The sequence below is a fragment of the Scyliorhinus torazame genome, chromosome 2, assembly GCF_047496885.1.
Source record: "Scyliorhinus torazame isolate Kashiwa2021f chromosome 2, sScyTor2.1, whole genome shotgun sequence".
NCBI lineage: Eukaryota > Metazoa > Chordata > Chondrichthyes > Carcharhiniformes > Scyliorhinidae > Scyliorhinus > Scyliorhinus torazame.
This window is the reverse complement of record NC_092708.1, coordinates 338,598,971-338,622,847: the sequence shown is the minus strand read 5'-3', so window position 1 is coordinate 338,622,847 and position 23,877 is coordinate 338,598,971. Positions and strand designations below refer to the sequence as shown.

The following is a 23,877-nucleotide window of genomic DNA, read 5'->3' as shown; positions in this document are numbered from 1 at the left end:
CTCCAATGAGTACAGGACCAACCTGCTCAACCTTTCCTCACAATCCTAGGAATAAACCTAGTGAATCCTCTCGGAACTGCTTCCAGTATAATATATCTCCCCATAAGGAAGGAGATCAAAATTATACACTGTACCTCACATGTGGTCTCACCTGTGATGTGTACAGTTGTAGCAAGGCTTCCCTACTTTTATACTTCATCCCCTTTGCAGTGAAGACCAACATTCCATTTACCTTCCTAAGTACTTGTTGTACCTGCATGTTAACCTTTTATGATTCATGTACAAGGACACCCAAATGCCGGCGTACTGCAGAATTCTGCAGTCTCGCTCCATTTAAATAATATTCAGTTTTTCTATTCTTCCAACTAAAGTGGACAACCTCACATTTTCCCATACCATACTCCATCGGCCAAATTTTTCCCCACTCACCTAGCCTATTCTATATCGCTTTGCAGACTTTTTGTATCTTCCTCAACTTGCTTTCCATGTATCTTGATATCGTTAGAAAATGTGGCTATGACACAGTCGGTTCCATCGTCAAAAGTCGTTAATATGAATCGCAAACTAGTTGAGGCCCCAGCACTGATCCCTGTGGCACTCCACTAGTTAATCAAGCTGAAAATTATCCATTTATCCCGACTGTTTCCCATGCTAATATATCACCCCCAACACCATGATTTATTATCTTGTGCAGTAACTTCGTTTGGTACTTTTTATCAAATACCTTTTGGAAATCCAAATTCACACATCTGCTGGTTCCCCATTTTCCTCCCCTGCTTGTTACATCCTCAAAGACCTCAAATAAATTTGTCAAACACCATTTCCTCTTCACAAATCCATGTCGACTCTGCTTGTATTATGTTCTTAATGTTCTGCTACTACTTTTTTAATAATGGATTTCAGCATTTTTCCAAAGGCAAATGTTAAACTAACTGCAGTTAGCTGTTCCTGCTTTCTTTCTCCCTTCATTGTTAAAGAGTGTGTTACATTTGTATTTCCATTTAAAAGATGGAGAAAGTAGATTTAATAGTAATGTTCAAAAGGAAATTGGATTTATATTTGAAAGCAAGAACTGTGCAAAGCTTTGGAAACTGTGTAGAGGAGTGGGACTATTCAATAGTTCCTTCAAAGAGCAGGCACTGACATAATAGACTGACTGGGCTGCAGAATCTTTCTTCCCTAGTTGCAGCTAATGTGAACCAACTTGGGCTTTTGCAAATGAAATGCAACGGAGGCTAGACAGGGGATGGCATTTGAAAACCTGGAAGCTCATTAGCTGGGAAACTAGCTGAGTCATGACCTGAGACTTACAGATTGAATGATGTGCATATTAATTAAAACAGATTCTGTGTGGTTATTAATTTCATTAAGATATTTACAAAAAGAGGAATCAAGGTAAATGACCATTGTCCAAAATACTGGATATCAAGGTTGAAAAAAAAGTCTGAAAAAATGTGGTGAGGTTATTGAGATCAATAGGTCATTTCGTGAATTATCCAAGAATACAACCAACCAGAGTTGGCAGCCCTAGGGTAAGGCTATATAATACCAACGTGTTTAGAAGCTCACAGTACCTAGTTGGAAGATTTTGGAGAGGGTCAAGATGATGATAAATGGTCCTGGAAATGGCTAAGAGCAAAGTTCAGGAGAAATGTACTGCGGACAAGAGGAACAACTATGCTGAAAACTATGATTAATGGTTAGAAAAAGACATTCAAGGTCATTTGAGAGTTGGTAATAGCCTCCAACAATTCAGAACATGTTGATTTAAAGGAAATAGCCTGACCTTTTAAGGACAGAAGTACAAAAAATAAGTCTGCAAAGAAAGCTGTGGTACGCGTACAAGAAGCCAAAATATGACAAATGTACCTGCTAATTTTTTTCTTAGTTTCTCCATTTCCTCATTTAATTTCTTGATTTCCTTATCTCTGCTGAGAGTTCCCATTCCACGTGTTGAACTATGAAGTGACTGTACTGCCTGTGCAGATTCTAAAACAAGTGTTATGAAACAAAATTAGAAATTACAAAGGAATGAAGATTTCAGTATAACAACAGCAAAAACTTTTATTTATAGTGGTTTTACACATCTCACGGTGCTTCATATGAGCATAACAATGACACCAAGGCACATTCAGATGGCCAAAAGCTTGGTTAAAGAGCTAGGTTTTAAGGCGTGTCTATAGAAGAAAAGCACAATAGTGTGTGGGAGAGATATAGGGGTGGAATGCCAGAGCTTGGGAACTAGGCAATTGAAGGTACAACCTCCAATGATGGAGTAGTTAAAATTGGTGATGCAAAAGTGACCAGAATTAGAGCAATGCCAGTATCTCGGAGGGTTGTGGAGCTGGAACAGATTATAGAGCTCGGAGGACAAGGGCCATAGAGAGATTTGAAAACCTACACGAGAATTTTAAAATCAAGACTTTGCTTGACTAATGTAGGTCAGTTAGCATGGAGTAGTTGGGGAACAGGACTTGTTGCAAGTTGAGAGATGGGCAGTAAAGTTTAGATGACCTCAAGTCCAAACCCACAACCTTTGCCAGCCAGAAGAACAAGGGCAGCTGCATGGGAACACCACCACCTGGAAGTTTCCTTCCTCGTCACTCACCATCCGGACTTGGGACTATATCCCTGTCCCTCCACTGTCGCAGAGTCAAAATCCTGGACCTCCCTCCCCAACACCAAATGAATTGCAGCAGTTCAAGAAGGCAGCTCACAACCATTTTCTTAAGGGTAATTAAAGATGGGCAATAACAAAATTGCTGGCCTAGCCTGCATTGAATTTCATTACATTTTTTTAAAAATAAAAAGGTTGATGGAGGGTGACCAGCCAAGAGCTTTTTTGGAATAGTCCAGTCTAGAGGTAACAAAGGCACGAATACAGGGAGAACAGCAGATTAGTGGAGACAGGGGCAAAAATCAGGCAGTGCAACGTTGGAGTAATTAGGTGGTCTTAGTGATGGCACAAATAGGAGATCAGAAGCTCAGGTGTGACCCCAATGTCGCGAATAGACTGGCTTAATCTCAGACCACTGCCAGGGAGAGGGATGGAGTCAGGAGGTACAGAGCAGAATTTGGAACAGCGACCGAAAACAATGGCTTTAGTCTTCCCAATTATTTAACTGGAGGAAACGTCTACTCATCCAGTCGTTGGTGTCAGAGAAGCAGTCTTATAATTTCCAATGATGCAGGAGCTGGGTGTTATCAGCATACACAGGAAAATACTGTGCCTTTGGATGATGTTGTCGAGGGATAGCATGTAGATGGTACCGTAGTGGTTAGCACTATGGCTTCACAGCGCCAGGGTCCCAGGTTCGATTCTCGGCTTCGGTCACTGTCTGTGTGGAATCTGCACTTTCTCCCTGTATCTGCGTGGCTTTCCTCCGGGTGCTCTGGTTCCTCCCACAAGTCCCAAAAGACGTGCTGTTAGGTAATTTGGACATTCTGAATTCTCCCTCTGTATACCCGAACAGGTGCCGGAATGTGGAGACTAGGGGCTTTTCACAGTAACTTCATTACAGTGATAATGTAAGCCTACTTGTGACAATAAAGATCATTATAAATAGGAGGGGGCCAAGGACAGATCCTTAGGATACACTGGTGGATAACAATCTAGTAATCTCGATGTTTGAGAATAAACTTGTGATTGTTATAATCTGAATAAAAACAAAAAAATGTAGAAATAAACACATCAGATAAAGAGAATAGGCAGGTTATTCTTATGAGTGTGCTCTTTAGAACTATCTTTTAGTTCTGTTTTTAGACATAAGTTTCCAATTCTGATAATGCTTGCATATCGCAAAGCACTAACTTGTCTTTTTCCTTTACCGATGTTGACTGATCTGCTGTGTTTTTCCATGCTTTTCTTGTTGTCTAAATCTCAAACTTACCTTGTAGTTTCCTAGTTAGTTCTAGCTTTTCTTGTTCAAGCCTGTGGATTCGCCTTTCATAAGCCTCTATTTGCAAACTGTTTTCCAAATCTATTCGTACATCTGCAACCCCATCAACTGAATCCGATTGCACAACATTTTTCAAAGAAGTTCTGTCTGACAAAGGACTGAAACAACAAATCACATTACTCATTGTTGCATTCTAAATATCAGATAACTTGATTAAGCATTGACAATTCAATGAAAGTAGTCATGCAACTCAACAAAGAAATAGAGCTCATATTCAATAAATGCTTTTCAAAACCTGTGTCCCAAAATGTTTCAGCTTTCAGATGTACTCAGTGTTATAATATAGGGAAATACAGCAATTAGTTTGTGTGCATAAAGATCACACAAACAGCACTAAAACAAATGACCAGATTGTCTGCCTTACTAATGTTGGTTAAGGAATACATGCCATCCAAAGTACTGGGAGAACTTGCTACTCTTTTTTGAATCATGTCATGGGATCTTGTGCACTTAGTTGCAAGGGAGACGGAGCAATGGTTTAATGCCTCATCGGAAAAACAACATCTCCCACAGTAAAAATATCATCTCAGTACACTGAAGTGTCAGTCTAAATTATGTGCTCAAATTGCTGGAATAGTAGTTGAACTAATTACCCTTTGATTAGAGCAAAAATGCTTTCGCAGTCAAGGCGAATGTCTCAAGATCACTTGAAATTAAACAGTGACTGTTTGATCAAATTATTGTACTGATCCAGTGCTGAATTAAAGATTGTGTGGGTCTAATGACCTGGCCAACCTATACATTCAAAACCACCTCACTCGTTTTGTTGTGCAGTTTACTACGAGGTGCAAAACAGTAACAGTGGTTAGCACTGTTGCTTCACAACGCCAGGCACCCGGCTTGAGGCACTGTCTGTGTGGAGTCTGCACGTTCTCCCAGTGTCTGCGTGGGTTTCCTCCGGGTGCTCCGATTTCATCCCACAAGTCCTGAAAGACGTGCTTGTTAGATTAATTGGACATTCTGAATTCTCCCTCGGTGTACCTGAACAGGCACTGTAGTGTGGCGACTAAGGAATTTTCACAGTAACTTCATTGCAGTGTTAATGTAAGTCTACTTGTGACACTAATAAAGATTATAAAGAAAAATGATATAATGCACCAGATATCATTGCATTTTACTTTATCTGATAATAGACCTGTACACAAATGCATTTTCGACAGGTTGAATAAAATAGTGGATTCATTTGACAGCATAGTTCGTTCCAATTTAAAGTTGCATTTTAAACAAATTAATTGTCCTCAACTTGTGTTAAATCATACAAGGACACACCCAACTCATTCAACATTTTAAACAAGTGAGCAGCTGAGACAGGCAGACGAGGGAGATCCTGGCTTGATCCCTGACCTGTTCTCAGTAAGCTGATCAAAGCCAGTTTTTTTTTTTGTATTAAGACTTTTGAGCTAGGGGAAAGGAAAATCAGCCAGGTCCCTGCACTGGATCGCAATGCTGCTCAAAGTGCTTTGTGGGCATCAAGGAAGGGTAGTGTCATGCTCAACATTAATACCCTGTCGTCTCACACATCAAATATGACCACTTGGGCGAGATCTGGGAGTGCATATGACACTCATGGAATCCTAACCCATCAAAAGGTCAGTTTCTCAAAAGAAAAGTAGTTTTGGTGGACAATGTCCCCAAAAACTATATTCATAATTAAAAGGAAAACAAAATATTCCATACAACAAAAAGCTATCAGTTTATACAGTGAAGTGAATGTCAAGCCTTTTACGGGAATAATTTATACAATATAATTTGCACTAGATTAAAGAGGACATGCTTAAATGAAGGGGTGGTTTATTTTAATTGAGCACATTAGTAATATTTTGAATGCGAAACAAAGTAAAGACTTTTTAAGCTGTTGTTCAGAAGCCAATAAAAATAGTTATGATCCACTTGTTACAATAGTGAATTGTTTACAACAGTATATGGACTCAAACAAAACACTGCAGCATTTCAATGAAGTCTTTGAATTGCTCTACCTGCTGGTAGTAAATGTGAAGCCTACAAATGGCAGATGCAGTCCAGAAAAAGCAGTGTGAGTAGCTGGAGGCACCAATTCCTAGGACAATTAAAAACATTTGTCAGTAAAAGTGGAGGATTTGAATTCATTAGATTGTGACAATGCTAATTTGAACCCAACTCTGAACACTAGTCATAAAATAGCGAAGTTAATTTAAAAAACTGAGTTGTCCATCTTAAAATCATTAAAACAGTAGAAGTATGTCTGCAGAACAGGGCTGCTAGCTCTCAGCACAGATGTGTCCCATTGTTCAGCGGGAGCACACACTGAACCAGCTCCTAATAAATAAAACCCCTCAGTGTCCTTGATCAATGCTAAAATTCTTTACAAACCGAGGGGAACCCATTTTAAAGTTTGCAAGATATTGGGAAAGCAGTAAGTTTCATAGAATTACAATTCCAGAATTAATTCAGTGGACTTACTATGCATATGAACGAGAGAGCTGTCTGATGAATCTCTGCTCATCCATCTGGAAAGACCCTATAGACCCTCTCCCCCCGCTGCAATCACAGCACATAACTGTTTCTTAAAATACATTTTTGCCTCACTATTTTACCGAGACTGCTATCCCAAGAGTTTATTATTCTGTGCAAAACCTTTGGCTTTTGAGATGTTTGATTCAGTGTCCTCGTGTCTAAAACAAAACTAATGCCAATCTGGAGTTTTCTTTTGCTGAACTGGAAAATTACACCTTAATTACGAACAAATTCTCTTCCAAGACAAATCAGATTTGAAAGTCCTGTTAGATACATGCTTCTCTGGCTAAAGAACAAAAATAAGAATTTGGCCCTGTTTCATTGCAAGGTTTAAAGGAAAAGCAGACATTTTGATTAGTCAAAATATGGAAGCACTGCTGATTTGTCTTTCTTAGAAATGTTAAGGAAATTCTTGACGGGGTGGTTTAGAAGGGAGGCGTTGAAAAAGAGTGAATTCCAAATGAGTTAGACAATGCTAATGGTTGTGACAGTGGTGTGTAATTTAACCAAAAACAAGTAAAAAACGTAATTAAAAAATTATTGGGATTACTTTTCGCTTCCAGTTACCTTGTCCTCAAGTAGTCTTAATTTTGGAATTTCACACTACATAAATAATGTTTAGTGTTGTGCAAACATGCTTTGCTTCAAAATTGCATTTCTGACCAATTAAAGGAGTAAGCATAAATTCTTTCTGGAAAACACAAGGATCGCCTCCACACCAGATATTTAAAAGTACAGCAATCATCCTACAATTTCAGCAGTTTCCAATTATATTAGTTGCATGACACATATTTAAAATAACTGGAAACTGTATTAAAGTGTTCTGCAGATGGACGTCAATATTCTGAGAAAGATCAATGGAGTAACCAGATGTCTAGCAACAAAAACAGCTTAAACTTCCAGATGGTCACAGGTTTCAATCCCAAGGCTGCCTGACAACTAAAGGAGACTCCAGTGTTTCCGATAAATCTGGACAGGTCTTGATCACATCATGAGTTGAACTATCTAGCTGTGGTTATACCAAAGGCCTGTGGCTCACCAGACTCTTTCAGCTGTTTGAATTTTGGGAGTAAAACAACATTTGGAAAGAAAGGGAAAGAGAAAGCAAAATGTTCTCACAGGGGTGGAAGTTCTGTGAAATAACACACAAGTACTGCTAAAAATCAAACTCGTGTCTCATCCATAGTCAAATGATACTACTGCGTGCTACACCGATTGCTTTAAGCTGTTACATCTCAGAACTTTATTTAGTATTCCACTAAAATTGAAGTACTAACTGGATTTTTGAGAACATCATCATCGACATCAAAGTTTGACGTGTCTGTTGGACTGCTGACTTCAGGAATATAGGGTGCTTCAATATTTCTAATATGGTCCCAATCGATCCCTTTGAAAAATGAATGTTTTTTGAAATCTTCCATCCCATTTTTTCCAATGCGATGTTCTCTACTACAGATTAATCGCTGTATCAAGTCCCTGGCTTCATCAGATACGTCAGTGATATGAGATGGAAACTGGAATCGTTCCTGTCAAAAGTGCAAACTAGACATTACTGACAATATCATCCAAACAAATACAGGTTAATGGTATATTTTCCATGTATAAGACATGGTGAGTTCGATCTGTACAGACAAACTCCTTGAAATATTTTGCTTTTCTTGAGTATATATGACTTTTATTAAATTTTTGTTATCAGAAAGCTAGATACATGATAATCAGAACTGGGCACAAGATATAATTAACAACCCTAATGGCATGCTAAAAAAAAAACCAATTTCAATTTAAACATATGCCAACCAAATGACTAGCTTGTCATAATGTACTGCAATATTCAGTGGTACAAAGTCATCCTCCTCCTACAAAGTGAACTGCTGTGGTTCACTGCAAATAGTTTAAACATTACACAAATTACCTAAAACAAATGTCAGCCTTAAATAAGTGGGGCTTACTTGGTGATTCATAATTTTCCCATATGTTTCCACAAGTGACTCTGCATAAAATGGTGTTTCTCCAACAAGCATTTCATACATGCATACACCAAGAGACCACCAATCGCATTCTGGTCCATACTTTCCCATTCCATCCTCCATTGCTTGCAAGATTTCTGGAGATATGTAGTCTGGAGTACCAACTGCCACAGAGGATTGGACCTAAGCAGCAGAGACAAGAAAACATCTGAAACCTGCATATCCGAGCAGGTTTTACTCTAATCAACAAGATACAAGGAACACAGTGTTAACAGATTTAAAGATGCACACCCAGAGGTTTCATGGAAAGGGTCAACCATCTTCACAAATATTATAAAATTCAATGCATTGACTTCAACTTGTCATTGCAAATCTATTTTTAGGTCATTGGCATTGTTGGCAAGTTGCCCATTTGGAATTGCCCAGAAGGTGGCGAGTCACATTTTTGAAACTAGAGGTCCATATGGCACAAGTACATCCACTGCTGTTATAAAGGCAGAACTAAGCTTTTGATCCACTAACATAGTGAATGGCTTGGAGGGGAACTTGCAGATGGCATTTTCACCAAGTGGCTGTTGTCCTTGTCCTTCTAAGTGGTTGAAGTCACGGGTTTGGAAGGTGCTACAAATGTGACTTGGCAAGTTGCTGCAGTGCATCTTGTGGATGGGACACTAGGCTGCAACAGTGTTGGTGATGGAGGGAGCGAATATTTAAGGTGGTGGATGTTTGCACAATTGCTGTAAAGTATTGTGTAATCAATCAAATAATGCAGTTACAGAATCTCTTTTATTCCCTCATCTCATTATGCTTATCAAAATTTCAATCAGTTTAGCTTTCTCTAGAGTTACTAGTTTCCATCAGATTAGAAGAGAAATTCTGAACTAAGATTTTACAGAAGCTTCTTAATGCTGTTGTTTGGCAGGCATCAGTCAGAGGAAGTCATGTTTATAACAAAGGCAGAACATATTGTTAAGTTTCAAGTTTCATGATGATGACAACCGGACACTGAAGGAAATAAACAGATTTAGTTAAGATTACCAAAAAAGTGACATGAAAAATGTTTGGGAAATTACCAAAACATTGTAGTTGTTTTGTTTGAGAACAGCAAAGTGTTGTTTGTGTGTTACACCAGTGTAATAGGCACTGTAATATATTGCATGTCCTGTGATATAAACAACTATTTCCTGAATGTTACTGGGATACACAGTGGACACTGTTCCGATATAACTGTTCTTCAAATATATACCTCGAACATATTTCCAGAAACGGTACTTACAGTGCCATCATTCATTAACTTCAGGCAGGAACCAAAGTCAGCAAGACGTATATGCCCATTCATGTCCAGCAAAACATTATCAGGTTTTATATCCCTGTAAAATAAAAGTGACTATTACCAATCTTTTGGGAGGGGGAGGAAAGGGAAACTCATAGCACAAATACTCATATTGATTATGCATTTGAAATCTCCATGTTTCTTCAGTAAACCATTCCCTATTCATACTTATAAAATAATCATTGAAATCTATATAAAACAAGAGAATATAGAAATAAAAACAGACAGCTCTGGAAAAACTCAGGAGGTCTGTCAGTATCTACGGAGAGAGAAAAGAGTTAACATTTCTAATCCAATATGACCCTTTTAATTAACAATAATGCAAGATTGCTTTGAACAGTAAGACCGTACATTCTGTATTGCAGTTACTATACTTCATTTATATTTTGAAATATATATTATATATATATATATATATATAATATATTATATATATTTTAAATTTTCCCCAATTATTTTTTCCTATTAAGGGGCAATTTAGCCTGGCCAATTCACCTACCCTGCACATCTTTTGGTTGTGGGGGTGAAACTCATGCAAATACGGGGAGAATGTGCAAGCTCCACACAAACAGTGACCCGGGGCAGGGCCTGAATCCGGGTCCTCAGCACCATAGGTAGCTGCGCCACCGTGCTACCCCCATTTCAAAATATATTTTTGATTATGGAGTGTAATTTTTAATGAATGCAAGCCTTAACATTACTTGACCATTACTTTTTCTCTTCCTTTCAGGTGTTAAAGAAAGCAAGCTCCAACAACTCACCGATACCAACGCCCATCCAGGACCCTCCACCCCTTGGATCCAATTGTTTCTAACCCCAGCCCTTGTCGTGTATTCACCATACCCTCTGACCTTCCCCTCAGAGACTGAACATGCTATACTCAGCAAAGGACTCAGCCTCATACCCTTAAGCTCCCACAATGAATTTTGGGCTCGACACGATTCTGAACTCTTCTTCCGCCGACTTCGTCTCCATGCTAACTTCTTCAGGCAGGAGTCCTCCCCCCGTTCAACAGATCCTTTTACCGGCCTCCAGCACGCTCTCTCCGCCTAGGGCAGCACGGTGGCGCAGTCGCTAGCACGGCTGCCTCACGGCGCCATGACCCCACCACTGAGCATCAAGCCATTGTTTCCAGGACTGCCACTGACCTCATCTCTTCTGGAGATCTTCCCTCCACAGCTTCTAACCTCAGTCTCCCAACCACGGACAGCCCATTTCTATCTCCTCCCAAAAATCCACAAACAGGACTGTCCCGGTAGACCCATTGTATCAGCCTGTTCCTGCCCACCGAACTCATTTCTTTCTATCTTGACTCCATGTGGTCTCCTCTTGTCCAGTCCCTTCCCACCTACATTCGTGATTCCTCCAATGCCCTACACCATATCAACAACTTCCAGTTCCCGGCTCCAATCGCCTCCTCTTTACCATGGACAGCCAATCCCTCTACATCTCAATTACCCACCAGGATGGTCTGAGGGTTCTCTGCTTCTTCCTCGCACAAAGGCCCAAACAATCCCCATCCACCAACAGCCTCCTCCGTCTGACTTAACTTGTCCTCTCAATAAAAAAATTCTCCTTTAACACGTCTCATTTCCTCCAAACCAAAGGTGTGGCTATGGGTACCTGTATGGGTCCCAGTTTTGCCTGTCTCTTTATGGGGCATGTGGACCATTCCTTGCTCCAATCCTGCTCTGACCCCACCCCACAATTTTTTTTTTTTTTTTTTTTTTTTTTTTTTAAATCGGTACATCGCCGGTTGGACCTGGAACCATTTATTAATTTTGCTTCCTATTTACACCCCTCTATTACCTTCACATGGTCCATCTCTCACACTTCCCTTTCTTGATCCTTCTATTGTAATTTCTGGGGATAGACTGTCCACTAATATTCATTAAAAGCCCACAGCTACCTCGACTACAGCTCTTTACACCCAACATACTGCAAGGACTCCACCCTATTCTCCCAGTTCCTTCGTCTCCGTCGCATCTGATCAGATGATGCCACTTTCCAAAACGACGCTGCTGACATGTCTTCATTCTTCCTTAATCGTGGTTTTCCACCCAATGGTCGACAGGGCTCTCAACTGTGTCCAACCCATCTCCCGCACCTCTGCCTCAACCCCTCCCCCCTCCCAGAACCAGTATAGGGCCCCCATGATCTCAATTTTCACCCCACCAGCATCTGCATTCAAAGAATCAGCCTCCTCCAAAACCGCCAATTCCAGCATGATTCTACCACCAAACACATCTTCCCCTCACTCCCCCTGTCAGCATTTCACAGGGGCCGTTCTCTCCTGGATACTCTGGTCCACTTCTCAATCACCCTCTTCCCACAGCACCTTCCCATGTAAGCGCAGAAGGTGTAACACCAGCCCCATTACCTCCTCTCTGCTCACCATCCTCGGACCTAAACACTCTTTTCAAGTGAGTCAGTGCTTCACATGCACCTCCTTCAATCTGGTCTATTGTACTTGCTGCTCCCAATGTGGTCTACACTACATTGGAGAGACTAAACGCAGACTGGGTGACCGCTTTGCAGAACACCTCCGGTCCACCAGCAAGCAGGACCCAGATCGTCCTAAAATTTGCCATTTCAACTCACTGTCCTGCTCTCAGGTCCACATGGCCGTCCTTGACCTGCTGCAATATTCCACTGAAGCCCAGAGCAAACTGGAGGAACAGCACCTCATCTTCCGTTTAGGCACGTTACAGCCTTCTGCACTTAACATTTGAGTTCAACAACTTCGGACTGTGAACTCCACCACCTTCACCCCACTTTTATTTCTATCAATTTATTTTTATTTTCATTTATTCCATTCCCTCACCATTGTTCCCCCCACTCCACTTGGGCCAACTGTTCCTAGTCGCCAAAGAGAAAATGCTGGAAAATCCCAGCAGGTCTGACATTGACAAAGAGTCATGTGGACTCGAACCGTTAGCTCTTTTCTCTCCCTACAGATGCTGCCAGACCTGCTGAGATTTTCCAGCATTTTCTCTTTGGTTTCAGATTCCAGCTTCCGCAGTAATTTGCTTTAGGTCCTAGTTGCCCTTTGACACAGTTTACCTTTGTTCTGCCAGTCACGCATTTTAATCTCTTTACGTGCCACTATCAGCACCCTTCTTAACCTTAATGACCTCCATTTACATTGCTTTTATCTTCTGTCCTCGACATCTTTGTCTAGCTCCATCTATCACTGGGCCCCTACCCAACCCCATTGCTCCACCCACCCACTACAGTATTAATCTGACCCTATTCCAGTTCTCTCTAGCTTTGACAGAGAGTCATTCAGACTCAAAATGTTAGCACTTTTCTCTGCACAGATGCTGTCAGACCTGCAGACATTGTCCAGTATTTTCTGTTTTTGTTTGTCTATAATACGAGTACTGATTTGTAATTTGAATTCGCTCTTTCAATATCCTGTCAATACTCGTTTTACCTGAATTTGTTTGCCTATTTCTTTTATATGTCTGCATTCTGTGGTAGTTCGTGAAGGCCTGCCGTACTGCGCTGTATCGTTCTATGTTCTATGTTCTATGCCTTGTCCCATGCTTGCGGAGTGATGCTTGCCCCTCGAGCTATAAATAATCAATTCCCTCTAAAAGGAGAGATATGCGCACAGTCCTTTGCGGATTATGGCTAATTAACTTGCATCAAAAAATTCATATAAAGTCTAAATAAAGTCACAGTACAATTCAGCCTTCGGGCTAAAAACTTGTTTCTTGAATAAAATTTCATGATTATTATGTAATATGGGTACACCCACGGAGCTGTTAGGTAGGGAATTTAACAGTGGGAGAAATTCAAGTAGTGAGCTGTTGAGTATACAGAAGAGATGGGAATTCTGACCAACGTTTACATCCTCTCCCAGCCTGAAATTCTGAACTAGATCCAATTGTTAAACTAATCTCAACTCAAAATAGCAAAGTTGGTGACCTGAAGGCAATTATGCTATGCCAGTTGAGATCAGTAGAGATCAGATATTGAGTTTAGAATCTTCAGGGCCTGTATCAATGCCATATGAAACATTATATTTAACCACGACGTGAGTAGTAAACCTGGTTCTGATTCAGGTTGATTCCCAACATCTTTTTTGGAATATCTAATTGGACGGTTTCATCAGATGAAATCTTTGCGGAACCAAAAACTGTATCTGGTCTATGCTATATATAAAGTTTGCATTGACCAAGTCTGATCGGAGTGAATTATTTTATTCAGAGAGTTTCTTCTTATTATTATTTGTTTCCTATAATCCTCAGACAACCAGCAGGCTCGGAATGAAATGGAAGAGTTTAATTTTTTCCCCCCGTTGTCTTTTGGAAGAGATGCTACATGTCGTACAGGGTTCTCACGCTCTCATCAAGCCAGATGTAAAACCTGTTGGTCAGATCTGTAATAATTCTCTCAAGAGGCTTGTTTTTGTAAAGCCATTTCTGTTGAAGTAGACAAGGAAACAGAAATGCCAACAGTTATAGACCTCAAGAATCAATGGTTGTTGGTGTCATGATAGCTTGTTTCTTCTAGTACTTAACAGCAATTGAAAATAACTTTAGCATCTTTCCCACTACACTACTAAGGTTTCAAATCACAAGTCCTGTGGAGAGTTTGGCCAAAATCCTAACTAAACCATGCATTCGAATGCCATTATCGAGAGGATTGCAGAGTTGCTACAGTATTGCTATGGAAGTCAAACTTTTGTCTAATCATCAAATATAAAGCTTCAATCAGTTCCTGGTACTGAAAATTAAATTCAACTTTAAAGCTCTTTAATTCAGTATGCAAGTCTGCAGAAAAGTGGCTAGACAGGGTCAGAATTATACAAAGTGCTGATGAAATGCATGATGTTCACAGCTATACAGGCACAAATGTTCTTCACATCTGCTACCTTGATGTGTATAGATCAAGTTGGTTCCCGATGGCCTGAATTCCGTATAAGGCTCAAACTGCAAACTAAAATTACATGGCTGAAATTTAAATAAGTTGTTTTTACTTGCTTAAACTGTGGAAAATAAAACAAGAACCTTATTTTCTTTATTAAAAATGTGGTTTTATTTTATGCATAACATTTTGCAACTTATGAAATTATCATTAGTGTAGTCCTCCATGAAATGTTTGCTTATAAAACTCATTCTTTTCTCATTCTGGCTTCTCTTCTGTAACCCAGGCCACACATTTCAGTGTTGTATTTCTGTATGGTCGGTATAGTTCCAGATTTAAATCTGTATTGCACAGGTTTATGCAGGTTTACAGAGGGCCCAGGGCACAATGCTTAATACATCATTTCAAAACTTTTGGTCATTGATTTAAGCTCTGGGGAGGCCTGAAACTTAACTACCACACCTAAAAAATATTTCAATTAATTCCATTCTTCCTTTGCATTCCTTTTTCCACCCTCTCCCTTAAACAAAACCTATTACATTGCTCACGTTTCCCATTTTGGTGAAAGGCCACAGGTCTGAAACATTAACTCTATTTATCTTGCCACAGATGTTGCCAGACCTGCAGATTATTTCCAGCATTTTATTACGGAATATAAAACGAGTTTACTCTGTTCATTTTAACAGAGGTGAAAATGGAGCTTTACAAAGAGGAAAACAACTTGGATAAAACATTAAATAAAAGTTGAACAAAGGGGTTTAAACCATCCACTTCCAAATTTGAGTATAGAGAAGGGGAGAGTGAATGTTAGGAAGTCCTGGTGGTGGCAGGGCAGTAGAACGTAAATAAGGCAGGGTGAACAAAATGTTTTGTTCTTTTCATGTTTATTCCTGTAGTAATGTCTTTGTTCTAACATTTGACACCACTGTATAATACGAAATTCCCTGGAACATGCTGGCAGCCTTTCTTTTTAAATATTTTTATTCAGATTTTTCATTCCATATGATACAAAACAGAATAAAATACTGGTACAAAATAAACCCCCAAAACCTAATTCCCCCCCCCCCCCCCCCAACCACAACTAACATAGAACATAACAGCGCAGCACAGGCCCTTCGGCCCTCGATGTTGCGCCGACCTGTGAAACCACTCTAAAGCCCATCTACACTATTCCCTTATCGTCCATATGTCTATCCAATGACCATTTGAATGCCCTTAGTGTTGGCGAGTTCACTGCTGTTGCAGGCAAGGCATTCCACGCCCTTACTAATCTCGGAGTAAAGAACCTACCTCTGACATCTGTCTTATATCCATCTCCCCTCAATTTAAAGCTATGTCCCCTCGTGCTAGACATCACCATCCGAGGAAGAAGGCTCTCACTGTCCAGCCTACCTAATCCTCTGATCATCTTGTATGCCTCAATTAAGTCACCTCTTAACCTTCTTCTCTCTAACGAAAACAGCCTCAAGTCCCTCAGCCTTTCCTCATAAGATCTTCCCTCCATACGAGGCAACATTCTGGTAAATCTCCTCTGCACCCTTTCCAATGCTTCCACATCCTTCCTATAATGCGGCAACCAGAATTGCAAGCAATACTCCAAATGCGGCCGCACCAGAGCTTTGTACAGCTGCAACATGACCTCATGGCTCCGAAACTCAATCCCTCTACCAATAAAAGCTAACACACCGTATGCCTTCTTAACAACCCTATGTACATGGACACCACGATCTCTCTGCTCATCCGCACTGCCAAGAATCTTACCATTAGCCCAGTACTCTGTCTTCCTGTTATTCCTTCCAAAATGAATCACCTCACACTTTTCTGCATTAAACTCCATTTGCCACCTCTCAGCCCAGCGCTGTCCCTCTGTAACTTGTAACATCCTTCCGCACTGTCCACAACTCCATCGACTTTAGTGTCATCTGCAAATTTACTCACCCATCCTTCTACGCCCTCCTCCAGGACATTTTTTTTAAAAATAAATATTTTATTGAAAATTTTTGGTCAACCAACACAGTACATTGTGCATCCTTTACACAATATTATAACAACACAAATAACAATGACCTATTTTATAAACAAAAAATGAATAAATAATAAATAACAAAAATGAAAACTAACCCTAATTGCAACTGCCTTATCACAAGTAGCACTCTCCAAAAATATAATTTAACAGTCCAATATATAATTATCTGTCGCAACGACCTATACATATTATACAGTATATATTAACAACCCTGAGAGTCCTTCTCCAGGTCATTTATAAAAATGACAAACAGCAGTGGCCCCAAAACAGATCCTTGTGGTCCACCACTAGTAACTGGATTCCAGTCTGAACATTTCCCATCAGCCACCACCCTTTGTCTTCTTCCAGCTAGCCAATTTCTGATCCAAACTGCTGAATCACCTTGAATCCCATTCCTCCGTATTTTCTGCAGTAGCCTACCGTGGGGAACCTTATCAAACGCTTTACTGAAATCCATATACACCACATCAACTGCTTTACCCTCATCCATCTGTTTGGTCACCTTCTCAAAGAACTCAATAAGGTTTGTGAGGCACGACCTACCCTTCACAAAACCGTGTGACTATCTCTAATCAAATTATTCCTTTCCAGATGATTATACACCCTAGCTCTTATAAACCTTTCCAAGACTTTGCCCACAACAGAAGTAATGCTCACTGGTCTATAGTTACCGGGGTTGTCTCTACTCCCCTTCTTGAACAAAGGGACAACATTTGCTATCGTCCAGTCATCTGGCACTATTCCTGTAGGCAAAGATGACTTAAAGATCAAAGCCAAAGGCTCAGCAATCTCCTCCCTAGCTTCCCAGAGAATCCTAGGATAAATCCCATCCGGCCGTGGGCAATTCCTTAAAAGTAAAAAATGAACGGCTGCAATCTTTTGTAAAACCCCTCAATTGCTCCCCTCATGGTGTACTTGACTTTCTCAAAGTATAGAGACTCCATCAAATCCCTCAGCCACAATGAAGCTCTGGGCAGGGAAGCAGACCTCCATCCCAGCAGTACTCGCCTCCGGGTAACCAGTGAGGCAAAGACCAGGACATCAGCCCCCGGGCCCATCTGCAGCTCTAGTGAGTCTGATATCCCAAATATGGCCACGATGGGACAGGGCTCCAGTTCAATTTTCAGAAGAATCGGCAACATGGTGTGAAAGGGAGTGACCGAGAAACCCACAAACTTGGGGCAAGGCTAGAACATGTTCACGTGATTGGCTGGACCCCTTGAGCAGAGTGTCTTCCTTTGAGGGGTGTCTTCCTTTCACCCCTACAAAAAAATGATTTAGTCAGGTGTGCCATATGAACTACGTAGTTGGATTAAAACAAAGCTTTGCGCGAGGATGCAGAGTTCACCCTAAGCAGGACCTCACTCCACGCTGCATCATCTAATACTGGCCCCAACACCTGCTCCAATCTGGCCTTAACACCCTCCACTGGCACTGCGTCCTCTGACATAATCCATCCATAAATATCAGAAGTGCTCCCTTTCTCCGACCCTGTGAGCGAAAGAACTCTCTCCATTAGAGAGGTTGGCAGCACCATGGGGAATGGTCGGGAATATCTGTTCCGCAAAGTTGAGAACTTGGAAATATCTGAATATGTCAGGTTACGAAAGCCTGAACATTTCCGACAGTTCCCCCAAGACTGGAAAACCACCCTTCTGATAACAAGTCACCTACTCTATCCACCTTCTTCCCTTCTCACCTCCCGAAAGTGGCATCCAGTCTCGCAGGCTTGGACAGATGGTTGGCACAGATGGGTGCCAGCTTCGACACGGATCCCAATTTCAAATGTTGTCAAAATTGTCTCCATATCTTCAAGTGGAGACAACCATTTGCTTTGTTGAATACTTTGCCTGTGAGAACGAGAGCGAAGCTGTCGCTAACACCCTCAGACCAGACCCTCTACACAACTTTGATTCCATCTGCACCCATGTGGCTCCTGGATCACTACACCAACCCGACACCTTCTCCGCATTAACTGCCTAGTAAAACATCAAGTTTGGCAATGCTAAGCCCACTGACTATCTATTCCTTTGAAGGACTACCCTACGAATCTTGCGGTCTTGCCATGCACCCAAAATATGAAAAGTGAAAAAAAATACAATTGTCCCTCCATCAGTCATACAATGTAAACTCTCACTTTAGAATGAATGGTGAGCAGAATCCATCAGAGTAGCAAAGTGGTGCCTTCTGTACAAAGAAGCAACTAATGGAACATATCTTAATTATTAATTCCAACCTCTAGTCTAGAATTGATGAATTATGGAATAATCTAGGGCCTGTTCCTGGAGGTGCTCTCAACAGATCTTGCACTTCCTCTGAGATTTGGACTAAGACTAAACATTTTGCGCTTCAAAGTCTCAGGAGGTTTATTAACTAACAGTTGAGACAATTGGGGGGCGCCCTTCATTTAATTTCAGGTTTGTGCTGATTCCTGGGAGGGAAAAATGGGGGCGGGGGGGGGGGGGGAAAAGAGTAGGAGAAGGTAATATAGACAGACATCCACATCATCACACTGTACTAAATTAGCAGCATAGGATACATACCTGTGTACATAATGTAACTGGTGAATAGAGTCGATAGCTAAAACCATTTCTGCTATGTAAAATTTGGACATTTCTTCCGGAAGTCTGTCTTCGAACTTGCTGAGCAATGTCAGCAGATCCCCACCCACATAGTAGTCCATAACTAAATACTGAAAATACACAAAAATGCATTTAATAAGACAATACACATACTCTATCTTTAAATATATTTGGTTAATCAAAAGCCAATCACTAGCAAATGATCACAAAAAAAACACGTGGTTAACAACTTGAGATGCTATTTTCTCTGGAATGAATAACAATGTTATCTTTTTGTTTCGTTTGGTAACTTAACATTTTTTAAAGTGAAAGCAGACTTACCAAGTAGTTATCATCTTGGAAGGCATAGTGTAGTGTAGTAATCCACTGGCAATCACCATTCACCAGAACATTCCTTTCTTCTCGAAAGCAAGCGGTCTATGTACAAGAAAGTGTTTTAGAAGCCTGGTTTCTTATATTTAGTTCGATTGCATTATTTCCTACATTACTTTCAAGGTTTGGCTTGCACTCAATCAAAGTGGGCCACTGATATGACCATTTGTCAGGCAACCAAAGAGATTAGTAAACTGAATAGGTTTTGCTCATGATTAATGCTTCACAGTTTAAAAATTATTCAAGAACATTAAAGCTCAATTTTGAGTCAATTGCGAAACTTGACATACCCTGATTAGATCATGCTTCCTTCCACTGTGATCATTTTGAATAGAATTGTTAGCTAATGAGATATGACCTGGCTTACTTACTTACCATCAGCCTCGTATTATTGAAATTGTGTATAATCAAACTAAATCAGTGGTTTCATTATATCACTCATATCACGCATCAGAGGGAAATTACAGTTTAATACTACTGAAACTAATAACACTTCAGAATAATAGTATAATTAAAATTCTGTCACAAGTTCATTTCGTTACTATTTTATCTTTAAAATAAGACAACCATAAAGCTGTCTGAAAAAAGGAATAGCATGAGGAGAATACACTGCTGGATCTTTTAAGGCAGAAGTTGCATACATTTTCCAATGAAACCCAAATAAGTTGAGGGAATGAAGTGAAGTTGATAATTTGGGTAAAAATTCAATTCCATGGCAACATGTGAATTAGTCTTTGGAAGGCCAAGTGAATGAGGGTATACCAGTAAAGGAGAAAAGGGGAATTAACAGGAAGGCAAGTAGGAAAAGTAAAGGTTCTCAAATTAATTCAGAAAACTTAGGATTGGACAATTCTGCAGAAAGAGGGACACGTTGTTTAAAGAGCTGCATTTATCAGTGAAAATTTCTGGATGGAAACTGCAAATTGAGACACACTTTCAATCTCCCACCAAGGCTCAATTTTGATCTAAAAGTAGAAAACAAGTAAGTCCCTAAAATGTTGCACTTTTAAAAAGATTTCCATTATTTGAAAAACATTTCTAAATCTGGCTGAACCCTATTAATTGTCTTTAGTGATGGTGGAAATCTGCACAATTAATTCAATCACCACCATCTCTTGTTCAGCGCATTCTGAAGATACCATCCTTCCTAACCACAAATGAATTTAATGGTAGGTATAAATTTTACTGATTCTAACATGAAATATAACCCAACATCTTGCCTAGTGAAAGTGTACCCCAGTTCCCCCTATTTGTGCCTGTCTACTCCTGATGCTCAACTAAGGTTTGACCTAACTGGGCTAAACTTGGATGGAGGCCCAACTCTGGCTGGCAGGATTTACTATTGCATCAAATTACCAAGTGCCTCCCCACACATAGACTTTCCCCAGCAGTAATTTGCAGGAACTGTTAGAGCATATCCCCAATTAGCTTGCTGCCACACTCTTCTCAAATCTAGAGGATCATCAATGGCAGAGTGGAAATTTTAGGCCACCGTGTATTAATTTTAGAGGATATTTCATTATATTGACCTGCAAATCAAGTAGGCAACTATAGGAAAAGACCGATGTTAACCAGTCTTGGGTGATTAAATTAAAGACTGCACTGTTCAATTTATTTCATGTAAAAATGGTCCACATGCAAGCATATTTCATGGGAAGAACTTTGAATATATATCGTGTGGCAGGAAATGTTACTTCTTCACCAAGATGGGCTTAGTGTAGAGTTACTGACATTTCTAAACAACAGAAACCTCGAAGCAACTGTCACAAATCATTTTAGAAAAAGTAGGTTCATTTTGATTGGATTTATTTATTGTCACGTGTACCAAGGTACAGGTATCGAGGTACATCAATCAGTATTTTTGTATTTTCTTTCCTCCATAAAATCCTTAAAGTGTGTGACTGGATGACAAGTCATATCCACCCTGTACCAAAGTTAGGAAACATCATAATGTTTCCTTTCCAACACATTAGCACAATGGTCAGTTTGACGAAAAATGCATTAACATTCATTCCCACTGCCTTTGTATGGTTTTACACCCCCCCCCCCCCTTTTAATAGTAAAATTCTAAAATATATTCTCTGGCCCCTAATTAGTGTGCAATCGATATTTTTCCACAGTTCCAATTATTCCTACTGTGACTGCAATCCTTCTAGTTTAAATCAAGCTCCTGTACCTAAATATACTGCTCACAACAATCGTATAAAATATCAGAACTGCTACATAAATTGTCGCTATTTAAGGTTAATCTAATTTCAAGTTGGCATATGATAATAGCTAGGAATTCTAACCACAATCTGGTTCAAGCAAAAACAGCCAAATATTCATTTTGAAAAGCCATCTTGCTGAAGGCATAAAGATTAGTTCCAATTGCACACATTGCAACCTGAAGTCCTGCAAACTATTTTCTAGCTAAATTTCTCATCTGAGAAAGAAAATGAAACTGAAGAGATCCAAAGAAGAAATCATAACATGTCTACATTATGTACGGTTCAGCTGGGAGTTTCAACCATGACCCATTTTCACTGCAATCTCAAAAGCATAATTTGCCACATCCATCTGCAAGGCAATTCATCCAAAAATATAAAATACGATGACTCGAATACATGGAAAACTACATTAAACCCATCCTTACCTCAGCACGTTTCAGCATCTCCCATTTATTGAGTATTTTCATAGCGTAAACACGTTCAGTGTTCTTCATTTTCACTACTGCAACCTATAAGGAACAAAATTGTGAAATTCACTCAATTTGTATAACAGCTTACAAATTGTTGGTCTATTCAAACCTAATAGAGGACAGCATCCATGTTCAGTTTCTTAGCTATTTATTTTGTAAGCAACTCCTGCTCACCTGCATTTTGAAAAATTAACACATTTATGATTGCTTTCGTAGATTATCGAATACTGCATTGAAGAAGGTGGCAATTCGGTCTGTCAAGTCGGTGTCAGCTCTTTCGAATAGCAATCCAGTTGCTCCTATTCCCTGATTTTTAATCATTTGCTCTTCTTAAATATTTATCCAATACTCTTTTGGAACTTAGTACTGAATCTATTTCCATGACCTTATCAGGCGATGCACTCCAAATCTAAACTACTTGTGTAAAAAATGTCTTTCCTCTTGTTGCGCTGCCCAATCCCCATAAATCTGTGCTCTCTGGTCATCGACTCTTTAGTCATTGAGAAATATTACCTTCTGTCTTTTTCTATACAAATTAAATAGTCTTTAGTGCCCTTCAATGCCCCACTAATGTTTTCACTGGAAGATTTCAGACTGGGAACGATCTTAGTATATTTTTCCAGAGCTGATATTTAATTAACTGAAGTTAGATTGTGCATCTTGAGATGGTGTACTATAATCAACTTTTCCAAGATGTTTCATTGGCATTTAGTCAGCAAACAACTGGAATATTTTTCATCAGCTTGGCGTTATAGTTGTTTTTTCAAAATTACTTGTACAAAGGTTAGGACGACAAATCTGAAAAGCTTTATTCAGAGAAAGTTGATCGTGTTGGCAGAGAACTTGTGTGTATAAATGATCGTCATTACCAACCTGAATTCATTAAAAAAAAACACAAATTAAGTTAAATTTTGAAGCAAATAAAGATGTCTAATTATCCACTATCAATTGTTTTGATGAAGTCAGAAATGTAAACTGAGAGAAAGAATGTGAAAGAGAAAAAAGAACAAGACTCCATATTAAGAGACAATATATTTAATCTTTGAGAAATATTTTAGGAAGTGATGGAACAACACTGAAGATTCCTCTTTCTCTCCCCCTCATCCACCTGTCTAGTAACATCAGGCCAATGTTACCTCTCTTCCCCAAATTCTGACCAAAATCAGAAATCCACCAGCGAGTCAAACCAGGTTCACTTTACATCAGGACTCCTAACTCCGAGGGGCTGGCTTGGAAAGCAGACCAAGGCAGGCCAGCAGCACGGTTCAATTCCCGTACCAGCCTCCCCGAACAGGCGGCGGAATGTGGCGACTAGGGGCTTTTCACAGTAACTTCATTTGAAGCCTACTTGTGACGATAAGCGATTTTCATTTCATTTTTCATAACCCCCAGGTTCCCAATCCACAGCAATTCAAAGCCAAAGGTAGGACCACGCCAAGTTGTCAAACTCCAGCAGCCTCACTGCAGCATTGTAAAACTGCCCCAGCTGCTGCGAAACCCCAGTTCTCTTTCTGAGCACTGCTATGGGCGGCATGGTAGCACAGTGATTAGCACTGTTGCTTCAGAATGCCAGGGACCCGGGTTCGATCA

General features: G+C 40.0%; 1 protein-coding gene across 2 annotated transcripts in view; it reads right to left on the bottom strand.

The window, feature by feature from the left end:
- The window catches only part of cdc42bpb (CDC42 binding protein kinase beta (DMPK-like)), a 199,287-nt gene that overhangs the window by 66,752 nt on the left and 108,658 nt on the right, over window positions 1–23,877 (bottom strand). For both annotated transcript variants that reach the window (XM_072490425.1, XM_072490426.1), the window contains exons 3-11: window positions 22,243–22,326; window positions 19,557–19,652; window positions 19,197–19,345; window positions 9,696–9,789; window positions 8,402–8,602; window positions 7,730–7,978; window positions 5,936–6,015; window positions 3,891–4,057; window positions 1,870–1,989 (exon numbers count right to left, since the gene is read on the bottom strand). In XM_072490425.1, the coding sequence (XP_072346526.1) occupies window positions 1,870–1,989; window positions 3,891–4,057; window positions 5,936–6,015; window positions 7,730–7,978; window positions 8,402–8,602; window positions 9,696–9,789; window positions 19,197–19,345; window positions 19,557–19,652; window positions 22,243–22,326 (1,240 nt within the window). The remainder of the gene's footprint in view (window positions 1–1,869; window positions 1,990–3,890; window positions 4,058–5,935; window positions 6,016–7,729; window positions 7,979–8,401; window positions 8,603–9,695; window positions 9,790–19,196; window positions 19,346–19,556; window positions 19,653–22,242; window positions 22,327–23,877) is intronic.